At 35.1% G+C, this 19,719-nt stretch overlaps 1 protein-coding gene across 1 annotated transcript; it reads left to right on the top strand.

Annotated features, from left to right (window-relative positions):
* The first annotated feature begins 317 nt into the window (after positions 1-317).
* On the top strand, positions 318-16,956 carry LOC132552122 (PDZ domain-containing protein GIPC2-like). Its single transcript, XM_060216261.1, has 5 exons — positions 318-605; positions 8,644-9,013; positions 14,360-14,460; positions 15,900-15,981; positions 16,455-16,956. The coding sequence occupies exons 1-5, from the start codon at positions 318-320 to the stop codon at positions 16,637-16,639; spliced, it is 1,026 nt and encodes a 341-aa protein (XP_060072244.1). The 3' UTR covers positions 16,640-16,956.
* Positions 16,957-19,719: the final 2,763 nt, after the last annotated feature.

Genomic DNA, 19,719 nt, shown 5'->3' with positions numbered 1-19,719 from the left:
TTTTAATGCAAAGATATGACATACATATACGTAAATACTAAATTATTAAGATACCAATATGTTTATAAAACCAACTCCTATATTTCTTTTCTACCATAAGCGAAATTAATACAAACTTTTAAGGTAAAAACCTTAACGGAAGTGGGAACCGATTTCTTAAAACTCGGTTATAACATAGCCATGTATTTCCGTTTCACCTATATTTGTCATACCTTCAAGGTGTATCCTGTTCCAAGGGTTACCTGTGATATTTTTATGGTTTTCCGACGACTTGAGGAGACTTTCGGTCTGTGAAAAAAGTGACATTAGACTTCAAAATGCCTCTTTTTGGTAAGAAGAAGGATAAAACACTAGTTGATAACCAGCAATCGACAAGATCGCCCCCAGAACCAAACGAACAACGCCCAAGCAATCCTCAACATACTCCGCCTGAATCCAATGGCACTCAGGTACCCCGGAGTCAGCCGGTGGATCCTCCAAGGCCCAAATTAGTGTTCCATTGTCAGCAAGCTCATGGCAGTCCCACGGGAATCATATCCGGTTTTACGAATGTAAAGGAATTGTATCAGAAAATAGCAGATGCGTATGACATGGATGTAACTGATGTGAGTATTGTGGTGTAATTCAGGTGTGCGCGTGCATGGTCTCAATGTACACATGTCGCGATATGATCCTGACTTTGTCTGGTTTCATTTTAGTATTTTAAACATTACTTTAAGATAAGGTATGAAATAAAAAGTCCACAGGAAACACTCTACTGGAGATAAGGAGAAATTGTTTAGGTTAATCCGTTTGAGGGGAAAGCAGGAAGTACTGCTGTTTGGTGTAAATTTCTGTCTGCCTTGAAAACCATATTCTGGCTACATGTACACCTTAGATGTGAGTTATATTACACACTTATAAGGAATCAATAGAAAAATGTAAGCATGTCAGATTTTTAAAATTCAACTGTTAATAATATCATATATTATGTAACCTAGATGTTTCTTGATTATTTCTAATAATGGATGTCTGAACAATGTAAACATACTATTATACTGTGTACTGGTAAACATGATTGTGGCAGCTCATGTATGATTATGCACACCTGATAATATTAATCTTCATGATGATCATACGACTGGACGTGGGGTATAAGGATCATACATGTATACTGCATATCATATATAGAATGGTTGTCGTGGAGATGGGGTTAGGGGAGAGTGTGTAGTAATGGAAATCATTACTGCAGCAATGTTATGATATTTTGAATGATGGTAAATTAGGATGAAGGTAGGGTAGGACGGTATGTAGTGTAGTGGGGAGATTCGAAAACTGTTGTGATATGGGGTCACAATTATGTGTGTGTATTGAAAGAGGGGGAGAACTGTTATGGTATAAGGCTGTTGTAGGGGATTGTGTGTGATATGTATTTAGGGAGGGGGACAGCTGTTGTGGTATAAGGCTATGGTAGGGGATTGTGTGTGATGTGTAGGGGATTGTGTGTGATGTGTATTTAGGGAGGGGAAAGCTGTTGTGGTATGAGGTTATCGTAGGGGATTGTGTGTGATGTGTATTTAGGGAGGGGACAGCTGTTGTGGTATGAGGATATTGTAGGGGATTGTGTGTGATTTAGGGAGGGGGACAGCTGTTGTGGTATGAGGATATTGTAGGGGATTGTGTGTGATTTAGGGAGGGAGGGGACAGCTGTTGTGGTATGAGGATATTGTAGGGGATTGTGTGTGATGTGTATTTAGGAAGGGGACAGCTGTTGTGGTATGAGGATATTGTAGGGGATTGTGTGTGATGTGTATTTAGGAAGGGGACAGCTGTTGTGGTATGAGGATATTGTAGGGGATTGTGTGTGATTTAGGGAGGGGGGGACAGCTGTTGTGGTATGAGGATATTGTAGGGGATTGTGTGTGATTTAGGGAGGGGGCAGCTGTTGTGGTATGAGGATATTGTAGGGGATTGTGTGTGATTGTGGTAGGGATATTGTATTGTGTGTGATTTAGGGAGGGGACAGCTGTTGTGGTATGAGGATATTGTAGGGGATTGTGTGTGATTGTATTTAGGAGGGGGACAGCTGTTGTGGTATGAGGATATTGTAGGGGATTGTGTGTGATTTAGGGAGTGGACATCTGTTGTGGTATGAGGATATTGTAGGGGATTGTGTGTGATTTAGGGAGGGGGACAGCTGTTGTGGTATGAGGATATTGTAGGGGATTGTGTGTGATTTAGGGAGGGGACAGCTGTTGTGGTATGAGGATATTGTAGGGAGGGGACAGCTGTTGTGGTATCAGGATATGGTAGGGGATTGTGTGTGATATAGGGAGGGGGGCAGCTGTTGTGGTATGAGGATATTGTTGTGTGTGATTTAGGGGATTGTGTGTGATTGTGTGATTTAGGGAGGGGGGTTGTGGTATGAGCTGTTGTGGTATGAGGATATTGTAGGGGATTGTGTGTGATTTAGGGAGGGGGCCAGCTGTTGTGGTATGAGGATATTGTAGGGGATTGTGTGTGATTTAGGGAGGGGGGGGGGACAGCTGTTGTGGTATGAGGATATTGTAGGGGATTGTGTGTGATTTAGGGAGGGGGGGGATTGTGTGTGATTTAGGGAGGGGGGCAGCTGTTGTGGTATGAGGATATTGTAGGGGATTGTGTGTGATTTAGGGAGGGGGGCAGCTGTTGTGGTATGAGGATATTGTAGGGGATTGTGTGTGATTGTGTTGTGGTTTGAGGATATTGTAGGGGATTGTGTGTGATTTAGGGAGGGGGGCAGCTGTTGTGGTATGAGGATATTGTAGGGGATTGTGTGTGATTTAGGGAGGGGGGCAGCTGTTGTGGTATGAGGATATTGTAGGGGATTGTGTGTGATTTAGGGAGGGGGGGCAGCTGTTGTGGTATGAGGATATTGTAGGGGATTGTGTGTGATTTAGGGAGGGGGACAGCTGTTGTGGTATGAGGATATTGTAGGGGATTGTGTGTGATTTAGGGAGGGGGCAGCTGTTGTGGTATGAGGATATTGTAGGGGATTGTGTGTGATTTAGGGAGGGAGGGGACAGCTGTTGTGGTATGAGGATATTGTAGGGGATTGTGTGTGATTTAGGGAGGGGGGCAGCTGTTGTGGTATGAGGATATTGTAGGGGATTGTGTGTGATTTAGGGAGGGAGGGGGGACAGCTGTTGTGGTATGAGGATATTGTAGGGGATTGTGTGTGATTTAGGGAGGGGGGCAGCTGTTGTGGTATGAGGATATTGTAGGGGATTGTGTGTGATTTAGGGAGGGGACAGCTGTTGTGGTATGAGGATATTGTAGGGGATTGTGTGTGATTTAGGGAGGGGACAGCTGTTGTGGTATGAGGATATTGTAGGGGATTGTGTGTGATTTAGGGAGGGGACAGCTGTTGTGGTATGAGGATATTGTAGGGGATTGTGTGTGATTTAGGGAGGGGGGGCAGCTGTTGTGGTATGAGGATATTGTAGGGGATTGTGTGTGATTTAGGGAGGGGGGCAGCTGTTGTGGTATGAGGATATTGTAGGGGATTGTGTGTGATTTAGGGAGGGGGGACAGCTGTTGTGGTATGAGGATATTGTAGGGGATTGTGTGTGATTTAGGGAGGGGACAGCTGTTGTGGTATGAGGATATTGTAGGGGATTGTGTGTGATTTAGGGAGGGGGGCAGCTGTTGTGGTATGAGGATATTGTAGGGGATTGTGTGTGATTTAGGGAGGGGGGCAGCTGTTGTGGTATGAGGATATTGTAGGGGATTGTGTGTGATTTAGGGAGGGGACAGCTGTTGTGGTATGAGGATATTGTAGGGGATTGTGTGTGATTTAGGGAGGGGGGCAGCTGTTGTGGTATGAGGATATTGTAGGGGATTGTGTGTGATTTAGGGAGGGGGGCAGCTGTTGTGGTATGAGGATATTGTAGGGGATTGTGTGTGATTTAGGGAGGGGACAGCTGTTGTGGTATGAGGATATTGTAGGGGATTGTGTGTGATTTAGGGAGGGAGGCAGCTGTTGTGGTATGAGGATATTGTTAAAGCTAGTTAAATTGTGGCTAGGATTCATTTCTATCATGTAGATCATGATGAGGGGAGGGGATGTGTATAAAGATTTTGTGGACAGTAAATGAGTCTGTCCCTTTGTGTAGGGATATGAGGTGGAATAATGTAGCAGAACTGCGTTGTTTACCATTTGATGTGTATTATGTTTATAGATCATTGGTGACAAAGCTGAATTAAGAATAACATTTCATGTGTACTGTATATAGGTTGTTTTTGAAGAAAGTGAGGATTGGTCAATACTGTTAATCCTTAGATACTATATGATATGATTAGATATTATGGAAACATGTCCTGACGTTGATCTGTTAAAATCATCCTCTAATATTTAATGGTAAACCAAGATTTCATCACTATCATATAGGATAATCCAATCAAGTCCTGAAACCTTTTAAAACAGATGTCAACTGGTGTCTGCAAAATAGCTTTGAAATTTGTGTATTTGAATATGAGGTACATATGACAAACGTAATTAGTCGAGAACAATGAGGACAATGATAAACTAATAGAACCTTTATATGGACAAGGAACTGTTACACCACTGTACTACATGATAATGAGACAGAAACCTTTGGTTAGAGGAGTAATTCTTCAGTCTGTCAGTCTAATAACAGCTGTAAAGTAAAATTCTTCCTGGTTAGGATTAATGCCGTGGTATGTCTTTACCTCGGAGGTTATTATCCTCCAGTACAAAACATGATGTACAAAATGTGTCCCACACAGCTACACTCGATGACCTTTCCTATGCTACACTGGCTACAGACGGAGGCCATTACATTATGATGTCACAATTGAAATGTAGTTAAACGTTTGATTGACTGTGGCGATCCAGTGCTACAAGCAATTGGCCATGATACCATCTCCAGAGGAGTAGCGGTCATTCAATGTGTCTATAACTTACTTGTATAGTATACAATCAGTATGTTAGACTATAACAAAATAGACCTTTATTTTTGCTTTTGATGTTGTGTAACTATAAATAAAAGGGTATAGCTCAAAGAGAGAGAAAAAGTTTTGTCATCAAACACCCATGATATTGTTGTCTGTCATGGATACTAAATTGAGGATAGGTCATTTAAAGAAGGTTTATTCTAATTTTGACTTTATTTTCCAATTTAATAAAGTGAAATTTTCATATCTCACATATCTACAGACACATGTTCTGCTTATTATGACATTTCCCCCTGACAAGAAGAACATGCTATTAAGTGGGTTACACTGTATTAGTTGTAATTGGTTACGCTTTCTTGACATGGATATAACATGTAATGTACTATATACTACCTGGATATATATAGCTATTACATGTAATGTACTATATACTACCTGGATATATATAGCTATTACATGTAATGTACTATGTACTACCTGGATATATATAGCTATTACATGTAATGTACTATATACTACCTGGATATATATAGCTATTACATGTAATGTACCATATACTACCTGGATATATATAGCTATTACATGTAATGTACTATATACTACCTGGATATATATAGCTATTACATGTAATGTACCATATACTACCTGGATATATATAGCTATTACATGTAATGTACTATATACTACCTGGATATATATAGCTATTACATGTAATGTACTATATACTACCTGGATATATATAGCTATTACATGTAATGTACTATATACTACCTGGATATATATAGCTATTACATGTAATGTACTATATACTACCTGGATATATATATAGCTATTACATGTAATGTACTATATACTACCTGGATATATATAGCTATTACATGTAATGTACTATATACTACCTGGATATATATAGCTATTACATGTAATGTACTATATACTACCTGGATATATATAGCTATTACATGTAATGTACTATATACTACCAAATATTTTTACTTTTGCATCTTGAATGGTGATGATGATGATGATGATGATGATGATGATGATGATGATGATGATGATGATGATGATGATGATGATGATGATGATGACGATGATGACGGCGACGACGACGATGATGATATATGTTGGTTGATAAGATCAGTCTACACTAAATTATTTGCTGAATATTTGATCATTGAGTAAATACTCTATAGTAGTCAAAGGTTATATTTAATCCTGAAGATAGTACATTCAGTCTTACAAACAATGATAGGAATCTGTACAGTGTTGATAATCCAGAGACACCTTGTGATCTAGTTATACATATAATCACAGAGTACCTACATTGTGTTAATTCATTAGGACTGCGCCTTCGATCAGATTTCCTTTTTGTTCTAAATGTATGCTAGACACAACATACTGAGTAAATTGTTAATTTGGATAAGATATTTATGAATGCAATAGTGCACAGCTGTACACTATAGCAGCTACTGTTGATAGTTTAGAAACAATAGATCATTAGTAAGGCTAAATGCATGGATAACGTCAGTCTTATATAACAATTGTGTAAGACTTTTGATAAGACTGTTTAAATAATGTGCTACTGATACACCTTTATCAGGTATTTAATTAGAATCCTGGAGACTACAGACAAAGGTGTTACATTTGAACAAACAATGCTTACATTGGAGAAATATTTTTTAATGGCAGCATATACATGTGAATCTGTATACCTAACAAACCTGGCCAGAGATACAAGTACCATACACCCAAAAACTGACAGTCACAAATCTGTATATTTGACAAACCTGAATTATAATACAAGTACCAAACACCCAAAAACTGACAGTCACAAATCTGTTTACCTGGCAAACCTGAATTAAGATACAAGTACCATACACCCAAAAACTGACTGTCACCAATCTGTTTACCTGACAAACCTGAATTAAGATACAGGTACCAAACACCAAAAACTAAGTCTTGTTTTGCTTGCATTTAACATAGAGTCAGTTGTAGGGTTTAAAGGAATATTGAAAATAAAGCTGAAAGACAAACAATGTGGAGTGGCCATTGTTGTGTGTTTAGTAGAGCATAGAACAGATACACACAGATTACACTTGTATCTGTGACAGTGTAGGTCATACAGATAGCATGTGTTTGCTGATAGTGACTGCATTCTTGTTAATGTTTATGCTTTGAGCTGAGCTGCGGTCATTAGGTCAGTAGTTTATTAAGAAGGAAGTTTGATTTATATTTTAGTGTTTGCTATCCTTATGTACAATGTTAAGGTAAAGACAAGCAGCTTTAGTCTTGCACTTCAAAACAAACTTTCATTAAAAAAGAACAAAGGGCCATAACTCTGTATTTACAGTATAGGGAAGCATGACTGCAGAATGTGACATTTTACTACAAAACATTTTTAAACATGAAATGTGACATTTCTGAGTTATACATTTTAATGATAACCTTCCAGATCCATTTATAAAGAGTGTATATATATATATGTAATTAAAACCATATCTCCTAGCTATAAAACCTGATTTCAAAAGCAGACATTTCACTGTCCTGATCAGACAATAAAAACCTGATGGCTAAAAAGGTAATATATTAAAATCTTGGTGTTGATATAAAGGTAATGAATGAGAGTCATGTAACATACAGATATGTCAGGAATTACAAAGATATAATTAATGAAGATTTATTCGTATTAATTTGTTTGCTACAACAATAAATTCAGAACAGTTGTCTGCAATGAAGGAATGATAGAAAAGGCTAATCTATCATAATGGTCCTGGTTTTGTCTGCCGGCAGACACTTTATGTAGCCATATAACTGGTTTGTAGCCATATAACTGGTTTGTAGCCATATAACTGATTTGTAGCTATGCACCTGGATTGCAGCCATATATCTGGTATGTATCCCAGCAAATTAATTTGTTTAGAATACTATATATATATACGGTGGGTTTATGCATCAAGGCCAGTCACAAGAACATTGGCCTTAGGAAGTTGCCACTGTTTTAAGGATAGATGTCATACTGGTTACTAACTAGTTGTAACAAGTCCTAGGTCTGTACAGATGGTCTGTACTAAAGGTATGGATTAGAATGGAGAAATTCTTTTGTTTTATTGTGATTACATGGAGGATCAATGTCATTTATTTCTCATCAACCAAAGTAATGCTTTCCAGAACCAAATAACGAACCCTAAAGTGTAAGGCAGTTTACGATTTAGATACAGGTAGGTTTTATAATGTATATCTAATAAAAGATTTCAATGTTTGAGTAAGGGGTACTCACAATACTTGATATCAATGAGGGGCAATATATTGGAAGTTTAACACCATATAGGCAGGATGTTATATCGAGGATTCAGTGCACTGTACAGTATATCAGTTAATGAACATCCTTTGTTTCCCGATGAAGGACAGTTATATTTCCTTAAAAGTGGTGGAAAGTTTGATATTTTTCTTGAGTGCCCCCCATAAGTTGAAATACAACTTCTCAAGAAACGAGGAAACTTGCTTTTCTTTGTTGATGTCAGTTGGTATTGGCTAGTCTGTCCATATCTTGGCGTATTATCATTACTTTGTTGTATATATATATATATATATTTCCTTCTAAAACAGGTCTTCAAGTAACTTAACATAAAGCAAGTAAATACAACACATAAAAATGAATAGATCTGATGGTGGAACTTTTCAAATTTGTATTTTCTCTTTTGCCAGATTCTATTCTGTACGCTGAACACACACAAGATAGACATGACCAAATTGCTAGGTGGCCAGATAGGATTGGATGATTTCATCTTTGCACATATAAAGGGACGACCAAAGGAACTGGATGTTACAAAGTCAGAAGATGCCCTGGGCTTGACAATCACAGACAATGGTGCTGGATACGCGTTCATCAAAAGAATTAAGGAAAATAGCATTATGGACACAATGCCTTTAATTGCTGTTGGAGATCACATAGAAAAAATAAATGGAAAGAACTTAGTAGGGTGTCGTCATTTCGAGGTGGCAAAAATGTTAAAAGATATACCAAAGGGGAGCACATTCACCATCAGAACAGTGGAACCCTTGAAGTCAGGTTTTTGTAAGTATTAAAAGTTTATTTTAATAAGACTTTGAATGTTTTTCATTTGTGTTTTTTTTCATATTCACGTTTTCTAATTAAAAGTCATATCTGTTGTTTCTTAAGTTTATATATAAATATGGTTTTTATACATTTTGATGAGAACATAATTTTACTTATAAACTAGGTAGAATAATTAGTTCTTATCACTTGGTGGTGATAAAGCAATCTGTCTGTCAGTAATACTGTCCCTAAACTTTGCCAGCTGAAGTTATGCTGGGTGTATGTCATCGTTACATGTTAAAGACAGTACTTCACAAACACTGACATCAGTGTTACACTGGGTGATGGACTGGTTAAGGAACTTGGGTAAGTTTTGGATAATTTTGGAGAAATCTGTAAGTATCTGTGATTGATATTGGAAATTTTGGAACATATCAAATCCAGAAAGCTATTAGCTGGGTTGGAATTCAATCAAATTTCTGACCCTGACTGAGCATTGCAGTATGCATTCTATATTTACCAACAGCAATACACTTACATTAAAACCTATGTAATGAACGTAGGTCCTTTTTGGGGCTGAAAAATAGCTACCCTGTGACAGTGTGTGTTTTTATTCACCCGTTTCTGGTGAGTATGGGTTACAATTGCCAGTTTTTGTCATTAGGAACTAATTGGAAAATTACACAGATTGGACTAATCATAACCAGTTGTTACAAGTCAAACTAGTGCTTTATATTCTTCATCTCAACATTTGATTATTACCCTTATTTTTGTTTTATTGAAATAATTTTTATTTGAGTTGATGTTATTTGTTTTATGCTGCTGGTTTGGGTAATTTGTGTCAGAATTTTGTTTCCTATTTTGTATTTTAACCCTTTTTTTGTTGCTTTGTTGTATATAAGATATGTAAAATATATCTTTTCATATATACCTCTAAAAATAGTTTCAGTGTATTTGACGAATTTTCATAAGTTTCTTCGATCCGGAGAGATTCTGTATACCTATACCACTTGCGTTTGCGATATTGATAATGCGAACCTTCAGAAAATGCATGTTATTTATACTCCTATGAATGACATTGAGTAAATAAATGTAGATTATATTATCCAGATACTGTGTGATACTAAATATGTACGGATTTCCTGGTGATGTTTGTATATACTGATAGAGATAGCACTTCTTAAACATATACATATAATACTGATGTACCTAGTACCTACTGAACAGGTATATTTATTTGTATGTTTTCACCTGGCAATACCTGTTGTTAATCCGTGGTGTGATATGTCCGTACTGATGTGGTATAGTATAATGTATGGTGATACCGCTGTATTGGTCAACATTGTTCTTGTGGTCAGAATTTCTTGCTTTTAAATGTAACTTTCTTTCCCGATTCAATACATTCATTTATATTCAAAAAAATTAATTCTTTCAAATGCTGAAAGCATTAGCTTACAGGCTATAAATTTCCATTCATGTGTAGTCCCTAATCACAAGTAATTGTTTACAAGTTACTGATCACAAGTAAACATTTATGAATTAATTATCATGAGGAATTGAAATAAAGACTACAATACCAGTGTATGTGTATGTACCTAGTGCCTAGTGCAGATTACGAAAAAAAACAAAACAAAAAGAATTGATCAGCCTTGAGACCTATTCCTCATAAAAGATATTGCTTGTCGCAGCTATAAATATCCAATGAATGATTAATAACCAAACCGTTTGATAAAAACAAGTTCTGTAGGTATCTACGCTGTCCACTCTGTCCAATTGGTACAATATATAGAGACCATTCTCAGTTACTGAATGAGTCATTAATTAGGTGTAATGAAAACGTACATAGTACACCACATATAAATATTATATTAAAGACATACAAGAACACATATAAATAAATATCATTACTAGAAAAATTCAAGGTAATTTATAAAATAAAACCAGGTTTAATGAGAATGTGAATGAGAGCAGCCATCTGAATATAACCTCTCATAAATGATTTCCATTATAATATACTGCTCTGGTTTTTGTTTAGCTGATATCTGAAGTTTAGATCAAATGTCACAACAGAGTTTTAGTTATTAGGGTTTTGTATAATAGAAATATCTTTTTTAATTTTCCGTACAGTCTTAGAATCTACATTCAATACATATTTATAATTTTTTTTTTAAAAAAACCAATCTTTTTATTACAGTTTGAATTTACGTATGGCAAACACCAAATCCTATTGAGAAATCATATTTGTAAAAGCGTATTTTAAACACTGTGAGGTAAGATATTGCCATGTAGGTATTTGTTTGTGGTGCAGTTGTAACCTGCATCACAATCAACATCGACTACATACAGCCTAATTATACTCTGTAGCTGGTTTGTAATCCAGAACATCCACATAACCTGACAACCTGGTAATGTTTCTATGGTATCAAATATACCTGGCTATACTTTTACTTTATAATCCATATATGTTACCATGGCAACTGTTCTCACCATTGTATTATTGCAATAAGATCAACACTCTGGTCTCATATTTCCTTTACAGCGGTTGCTTTACATAAAAGGTCAAAACAGAACAGTCTTATCACTCCTAACAATACCTGTTATCAGACTGCCAAGATCTGGAGGTAGAATAGAGGGCAACATCTATGTTGTGTATCTCTTCATTATTAGTAAAAAAGGAACACTTTTTAAAAAAGATATGAGAACATGTTTGTACTTCAGTCATATTGTAACTTTAGGTCAGTGTCTTGATGTGATGACAGGTTAGTCATGTTTACTTTGATTTTGTTTACATATGTATAGAATAGGGATGAACAGTAAATTTTTCTTGAACATTCCGACCATACAAAGACGAACAAGTGTTTTGAGGTTTCAGATCTTGTCGTAATTTCCTGATTCAGTGAGTTTAAATATTTTGTACATGTTGATAGATTTATAAGGTAGCCTGGTAGAAATAATTGGTGTTATGACACACAAAGTGTGGTCTCTGGTGTATAAAGCATACTGAGTGATAGGCTACACAGACTAATTCAATTGTTGTTCTATTTTTGAAAGAACTAGATAGAAATTCTTGATGATAACTGTTGTGTTGGGTACATGTGGTGTTCCTGGGTACATATGGTGTGTGGTGTTCCTGGACACATGGTGTGTGGTGGTCCTGGTACATATGGTGTGTGGTGTTCCTGGTACATATGGTGTGTGGTGTTCCTGGGTACATATGGTGTGTGGTGTTCCTGGTACATACATAAGGTGTGTGGTGTTCCTGGTACATAAGGTGTGTGGTGTTCCTGGGTACATATGGTGTGTGGTGTTCCTGGGTACATAAGGTGTGTGGTGTTCCTGGTACATATGGTGTGTGATGTTCTTGGGTACAAAAGGTGTGTGTGGTGTTCCTGGTACATATGGTGTGTGGTGTTCCTGGATACATAATTTGCATGTCATATTCCTGGTAGATATGGTGTGTGGTGTTCCTGGGTACATAAGGTGTGTATGTTATTGGAGGATACATTTTGTGTGTATTTCTGTGTGATGCCTGTCCATCCTGTTCTATCAACAGTGTCACAATTTCCATATTGTTTAGATTCATTAAGGGTGTATGTGGTGTTTCTGTGTCATCATACCTTGAAAATCCATCAACTTTGTTTCATATTTGCTTCAAAGTTACCTTACATCAAGTTCTACACCTCATCAAATTCTGATTTGTATAAGAGCAAGGCATATTCCTATCTTAGCGATTTTTTCTTTTAAGATTTATAGTTTGTGTTTTTTCTCACTTAAAGATTTTTTAATAATGAAGAACCTTTTTTTGGTAATGTGTTAATTATAAAAAGTGGACTTTAGAGGTTACATACCATGTTGGATGTATAACAAGCCAGGTAATTCTAGTCCTAATAGGTTAAGTATTGTATAACAGAGTAATATAATCCCTTCATCTTCATCCTACCCATTATTGTAGCAGATGCATTTACATGATACATACACATCTAAAAATAACCCAAAATGACAGCCTGATTTAAAAGAAAAATTTCAATAGAAGTAAGGATACCCAGAAAATTTCCTGTTGAACAGGTTTATTCATGGAAATATATTTGATGTGATGTACACTTGGCCACACAAAGGACTTTAATGGGAGATAATCATACAGCTTTCTCACTGAATATAGTACATTCTGTCCTCATACACAACATTTATCACTTATAATGAAACAAAGCTGGCTGTGTACATAAATATTAGACTGCTTAAGTGAAATTGTCAACATGAAGCAAAATTGTCAGCTCTAGTAGCTGTATCCATTAATATATTGGAGTCTAGTATTCAGCAATACTGTGGATCAAGTATTCTGCAATACTGTGGGACCTAATGTCTAGCATTAGTGTGAGGTCTAATAAGTGATGTCTAGTAGCAGTATCCAGTAATATATTGGCATAAACCTGTAATATCCAACAACATTGTCATGTATGGTGTCCAGGAATATTGCAGGGTTTAGTATTGAGCAATTTTTTGGTTTTTAGTATCCAGCAATATGGTGGGGTCTAGTATGCAGCACTGCTGGGTCTAGTATCCAGCTGGTCTAGTATCCAGTAATGTTGTGTCTAATATCCAGCAATATTGTCAGATCAAGTGTCCAGCATAATTTTGGGTCTAGTATTCAGCAATACTGCTGATTCTGAATTTAACAATATTGTTTCACCTAGTGTCCAACAATATTTTGCAGTCTTGTTTCCAGTAATATTTCGGGGTCTAATGTGCAAGGATATTGTGAGGTAAAGTAACCAGCAGAACTGTGGGGTCTAGTATCAGACAAAATTTTTTTTTTTTTTTTTTTTTATCCATGAGTATTGTGAGGTATAATTGGGTCTAATACCCAGCTATATTGTGGGATATGATGTCTGAAAATATTGTTTGTTTTTGTAGCCAGAGGTATTGTGGGGTCTAGTATATGTAGCCAGTATTCTTTGGTGTAATATACCTATTGATATTGTGCAGTGTAATATCGAAAAGTATTCTGGACTCTAGTACCCAGAATGTTTTGATGTATTACACCCAGCAATATTGTGGGGTCTAATATCCCGGTAATATTGTGGGGTCTAATATCCAGTAATTAGCAAATAGTATTATTTTTGGTTTCTATCTCATGTTATGCACACAGCAATATCATTAGGTGTGTTGATTAATATATCCATAACTTTTGTTTCACATGAACCCCTGTCAAATTCTAGCATAAAGATGAAAAATTTGGTCATGAATTTTGGAAATCTTAAGCATAGTTATGAAGTTACTTACCTTATGTAGAATGTAAGTTCAAACATTTGAAGTTAAAAAATATAATTGTCAGATGATTTATTTTTTGATATTTTGTTACTTCAGCAAATATTGGCCCATCATCTGGAAAGAAGGGATCTAGTAAATATGGTTCTGGGAAAGAAACACTACGCATCAGGTCATCTGGGCCAGCCACTGTGGAAATCGTGAGTAACATATCAAACATTTTCTTTCCTTATTCAATTTAATTTAATTTAATGTAATTGTCTTTTTGTGTTATTGTTGTGGAGGGGACCAATAATTGTGTCTTTAGATGTAAACAAATCAGTATATTGTATAATGCCAGTAAGTATTTTCGAATGACTTAGGATTAAACCTCTGTAGTCAACTTTAAGTAAACTTTCGACAAGTTTTAGACTGTCATGATATCATACTTGTGTCTGTTATCTGATAACATTTTACAATATAACAAAGCATTGCTGACAGGCTGCAGTGTATAAATACAGGGAGTTATATTGTATACAATGTCTAACCTTTGTTAGTCACAGACATTCTATTCTCCTGGTAGGTTTCTGAATAGTCCAAACTATTCTCACATTCAGTTTACTTACATTTATATATATGTATATATATATATTTGTTATGGAATTTATGCCAAGAGAATGTCAAAAAAATGAGATTAAAGTTCCTGATATTGTAAGGTACCATATTCCTGGGTTGTCAGTTTTTGCGTGGGGGTGATATTTTCACTATTTTGTGGTATGTTAAAAGAAAAGCCAAAAATTTAGTCCCTGAAATAATGAGGCAGATGTATGAGATGTCCTTTTATATCCAAACCAGGAAATTGTATTTTTTCATTATTTTGTGGTATGTTAAAAGAAACGCCAAAAATTTAGTCCCTGAAATAATGAGGCATATGTATGAGATGTCCTTTTACAGAGCAGGAAATTTTAATTGCTAAAGTATAATGCGTTAAGTGTAATTCAATTGTTTTAAAAGAAAATTGTGAAAATTTTTACCTGTAAAAATTATTGGCTTTATGGTAAATTGAAAATGAAGTTTAGCCAGTTATCATCAAAGGTTTTTTTGGATCATCTTATTATATATATATATCGCGCATCACACATTTATATAAATATATTATATGAATATATAAATGTGTGATGCGCGAGGTGTCTACCGCGCAAAACGTACCAAGATTGATATAAAACATTTTTGATATTTTAATCACCATCTTCCATACAACAACTTAGGATGGTTTTTTTGTTCCTTATAAAAGGCCTTCAGCATCCATCAGCCAAAGGGATTGTGGAGACACCTAAATTTGCACTAGTGCCATTCTCAATTTTAGTTTATAACTTTGTATTTGTTTTATGTTCAATGTACATGATGTAATTTATGAAATATTTGTGTCTTGATAAAGAGGCAAATTGCCTGGAAAATTTGACAGTTCACTTGTCCATACTGTCATCATTTCATTGATTATATATTTATATAAGCATGATATATATATATAATTTCTTTGCTCATATGAATAATATCTTTTATTTGTGACATGCTATCTTATCTTGAGTTTTACTATTGTTTATAAATTATTTACTTGTAAATAACATATTATAAAGTTTATCTGCGATTGTTTTAATAGCCGGATGAGGTGGTAAATGTTGCTGTGGACAAGATCAATGGGCTGCTAGAATCATTCATGGGGATCAATGACTCGGAACTAGGTAAGATTTATATCGTCAGATAACATATGTAGGATTAACACTTCGCTAATGAATGATTTTAACACGTCGCCAGAACACTGACGTTCGTCGGGGAGATGTTACCCAGACACGGAAGGAATCATGGAGACAAAAACCCTGTCAATTAAGCAATCAGAATGATTTTATATGGATTCCCTTACATCGTTATTTTACACAATGCAAGTTTGACAAACATCCTCACAAAATTTAGGAGCAGTTTAACTATTCAGTTATACCCTGTTAATAGCAACACATACTTGATCATGTGTGTCTTTTGTGTAAATGATATATTAGGTAGGCAATTTCCCTGAACTTCAAAAAAAAATATTTGTCATTTTTCAATGGAAGTGATCAGACAGGGATAATCTCTTATTTGTGATAAAAAAAATACTTATAAGACAATGGCCTTGTCTTCAAAATGAATATCTGTTAAAATTGTGTAATGTATTTTGTAGCTACAACCATATGGGAGATGGGAAGCACCTCAGAGAACCCTCACGAGTTTACAGTGAAAGTGGACGAGTCGGAGATTAAAGATTTTGGATTTACAGACGACTTTATATTTGACCTCTGGGGAGCTATTAGTGATGCCAAGCAGGGAAGGCTTAACAAGATGGCAACTTTCGAGGAGCAGTTTTAGTACTTGACAAAATACCTGTAGTCATTATGTATTGAGTCATTGAAGTGTTACAGATCCTGTATTTGGTTTTGTGTATTGCCATATCATTTAAAAAATGCCCAATCACTGGTCAATATGTTAAGTTTGTCAATCATTAAAGATGTATGCGCACTGTTTCATAAATGTTACCTTTCTGGCGTTAAAGATTTTAAGTGTCCTGTTATGTAAAAAAATCACTGGTGTTGATGATTTATTGATGTGTGTAAATAGTATTTTAAGGAACATGATGCACACTGTTCCTGTTTGTTGGTTTGTACTGTATTTTTGTATCTGGAAATTTGAGCTTGTAACAAATATTACTAGAATTCAATCAAAGGATTACTTGTAATTCAAAGCTATTCAGAAAATTATCATCAAAGTGATGTTTCTTTAAGTTTAACCACGATTGTAACTTAGGAATTTAATTTTTATCAGAATATTGCCAAATCAGTCGAAAATGTCAAATTTATGCCCTTTCATCGAAATAATTGCTCAATATCACTTGTCTCTACAATATTTTTTCTTAACTGAGTGCTTAAAAAATAAACAACATGGTGCTGTCTAGACAAAGTTAAAATATGAACACAGGTCCTGGAAAAATAGCTTGTAGACTTTTTATCAACATCAATTTAAAATCATAGTTTCCGGACCAAAGACTTTTTAAGATAAAGTTTAATTTGAATTTCAACCAAATGATGTACCTTGTTGAACTTTTGAAAATGTTTGTGATGGTATTATTCACAAAAAAAAAACAACAAAGAAAATGATCTCTATTGTTGTTGTTGATTTTCGTTGTAAATAGCTTTAAAGATCGCTATGCTGAACACCAATGTACTGTACCTGTTAAACATCTATGGAATATTTTTGTTTCCTATTTTTCATTTTATTGTGTTGAGTGTTGTCAAGGTTTGATGAATTCCAGTAGGTCATATATACTGACCTCGCGTCTCAGACACTTACCCTAACTTTACCTTACATTATGTTGATACCCTCGTCCACTTGCAAATGCTAGTATCATTTAAGATATTGACCGGTTCCAGACTTTTGGAACAAAGGGTTTGAATTTAGTAGTTTTCTTATTTGTAATTTCTCAAAGAAAAAAAAATGTCTCATTTTGCTACTTATGTGAAAAATTAAGACTTAGTCTTAAAAACTAATTTTTGTAGATATTCCAGTTTTATACAGTGTATCTAGTTAGGAAATCATATTGTTTTATACAAATAAATTTTAACATTAGTTTATAGTGATGATAATGATGACAGTGTATCAGATATAGATAAGGTGTCCTCCTAATATTGTATACAGAATACTTTAATCAATGAATCAGAATTGCTCCTTAATGAGTGGACTTCAAAGACCTGATATTGTTTTCTGGTCAAGACATCTCACGACTGAATTCCTCTCAAAGCATTAGACAGAAAGTCAGTTGCTACACATTAAAAACAAATAGTCGATACCTTTATTGATAGCTAGGGCTTCAATGTAAATTATTCTAGCGACAGAGAGTAATGTACCAGTAGATATCACAATTCAATAAGACCTCATGTTAGTCACTCATTTTTGTTTTCATAAATCATTTTAGAGCATTTGGAACAAAATGGCATAATTTTTGTTATCAAGCAACTGTGAATGATTACTGAGAATTGCTTTGGTAAACATACTATTTAGTATTACTCTTAACTAGAATCGTGCCAATTAACTATCCTAATTTTTAGGGCGGGGAGAGTACACACTGCTGATTTCAGCTGTCGAGGTTTGTAATGACACATAACTTAAAGACGAGGTCAGAAATGTACTGGCTAAGACACTATTACAAGTCCTGGTATGTTTGAAAGTTCCAGCTCTTAAAAAAAAAGTTCAAATGCCTTACATTGAAATGACTTTTTATGCAATTTTCATCCATCTGTTACAAAGTATTTGTTAACGTTGTTCCTACTGTAATGGACCGGTTATAAAAAGCCTTATGTGTTTGTTAAAGAGATTTATATATTGTTGTGTTGTAACCAATCGCTGTAAATCACTTATATTTATAACAGTTTGATGCCCACGATATATGCCATACCTTGAAATTTGATTTCACCGTTATAACAATTAAACGTACATGCATGTTAATATTTTTGTTTTGTGGACCATATATGGATATAATCATGAGAAATTAAGAATTTATAAAGGATGCTCTCAAATTTAATGTCGGTAGGAATTCTAGGAAAAACGTAAATTATTTACAGTGAACGACTATTGTCTTTTGTTGATGAAAATGTGAATTAAAATTAACTAATATATTTTAGACATATCTTTATGTATGAACATTGTGATAACTGAAAAACATTCCATAAGATTGTAAAAAAATTCCAAACTGAAACTAAGTGCATTTCTCGCATGGTTGGCTGTTTCTGATAAACAATGAAAGACGATGTAAAGAAACACATCTGTTTGATTTTCAGGTAGATGAAATACAGGTCCAGTTGCTGTTGGACTATGTATAAAGATGTTTTCTGTGTAATGGACAGTCAGTGCAATAGATTGGCTAGATTATCTACAAGTTAAGAGCCAGATATGTTTTATGGACTGTACTTCAGATTGGTGAAGAGGTAGTAAGATGGTAACCACTGTGTGATGGTTATTCTACAATTATATGTTGTTGAGAAGTCTTGTGATACATTGGTGCACTGTCTGTTGTACAAGCACTGTTGTTATGTATGTTTTTGGTGTAAACTTCTTGTTTGTAAATATGGTACATCAAGTGTGATGATGTGATTATGAATGATTTTTAAGATCGAGGGAGTAAATATATAATATATTTTATAACGACCAAAAAGACTTTCTCATACGTATACAGAGATAAATATATAGTCCATGGTTAAACTGACTGGCTTTAGTAAAGGGGATTCTATCCAACAACAATGATAAATGTTGAAGGAATGATGTGACTTTTTATTTAAGAATATTTTTCTTAATTCAAATACTAGAGCTTAGATTTTTTAGGAGATGTTTTGTACGAAAATTACTTCTGTTTCTTTGAAGTAGAACTAGACGATATTTTCAAGCAGGTTTGACAGTCT

The sequence above is a fragment of the Ylistrum balloti genome, unplaced genomic scaffold (genome assembly GCF_031769215.1).
Source record: "Ylistrum balloti isolate Yb309-2 unplaced genomic scaffold, AGI_CSIRO_Ybal_v1 Utg370238, whole genome shotgun sequence".
Lineage (NCBI taxonomy): Eukaryota > Metazoa > Mollusca > Bivalvia > Pectinida > Pectinidae > Ylistrum > Ylistrum balloti.
This window is presented reverse-complemented; position numbering and strand designations above follow the sequence as displayed.

Excerpts from the sequence above, each read along its gene's own strand:
- LOC132552122 (XM_060216261.1), top strand. The coding sequence starts at position 318 with ATGCCTCTTTTTGGTAAGAAGAAGGATAAAACACTAGTTGATAACCAG. Across the intron at positions 9,014-14,359 it reads ACCCTTGAAGTCAGGTTTTT|CAAATATTGGCCCATCATCT; the intron begins GTAAGTATTAAA and ends TTGTTACTTCAG. Across the intron at positions 15,982-16,454 it reads GATCAATGACTCGGAACTAG|CTACAACCATATGGGAGATG; the intron begins GTAAGATTTATA and ends TGTATTTTGTAG.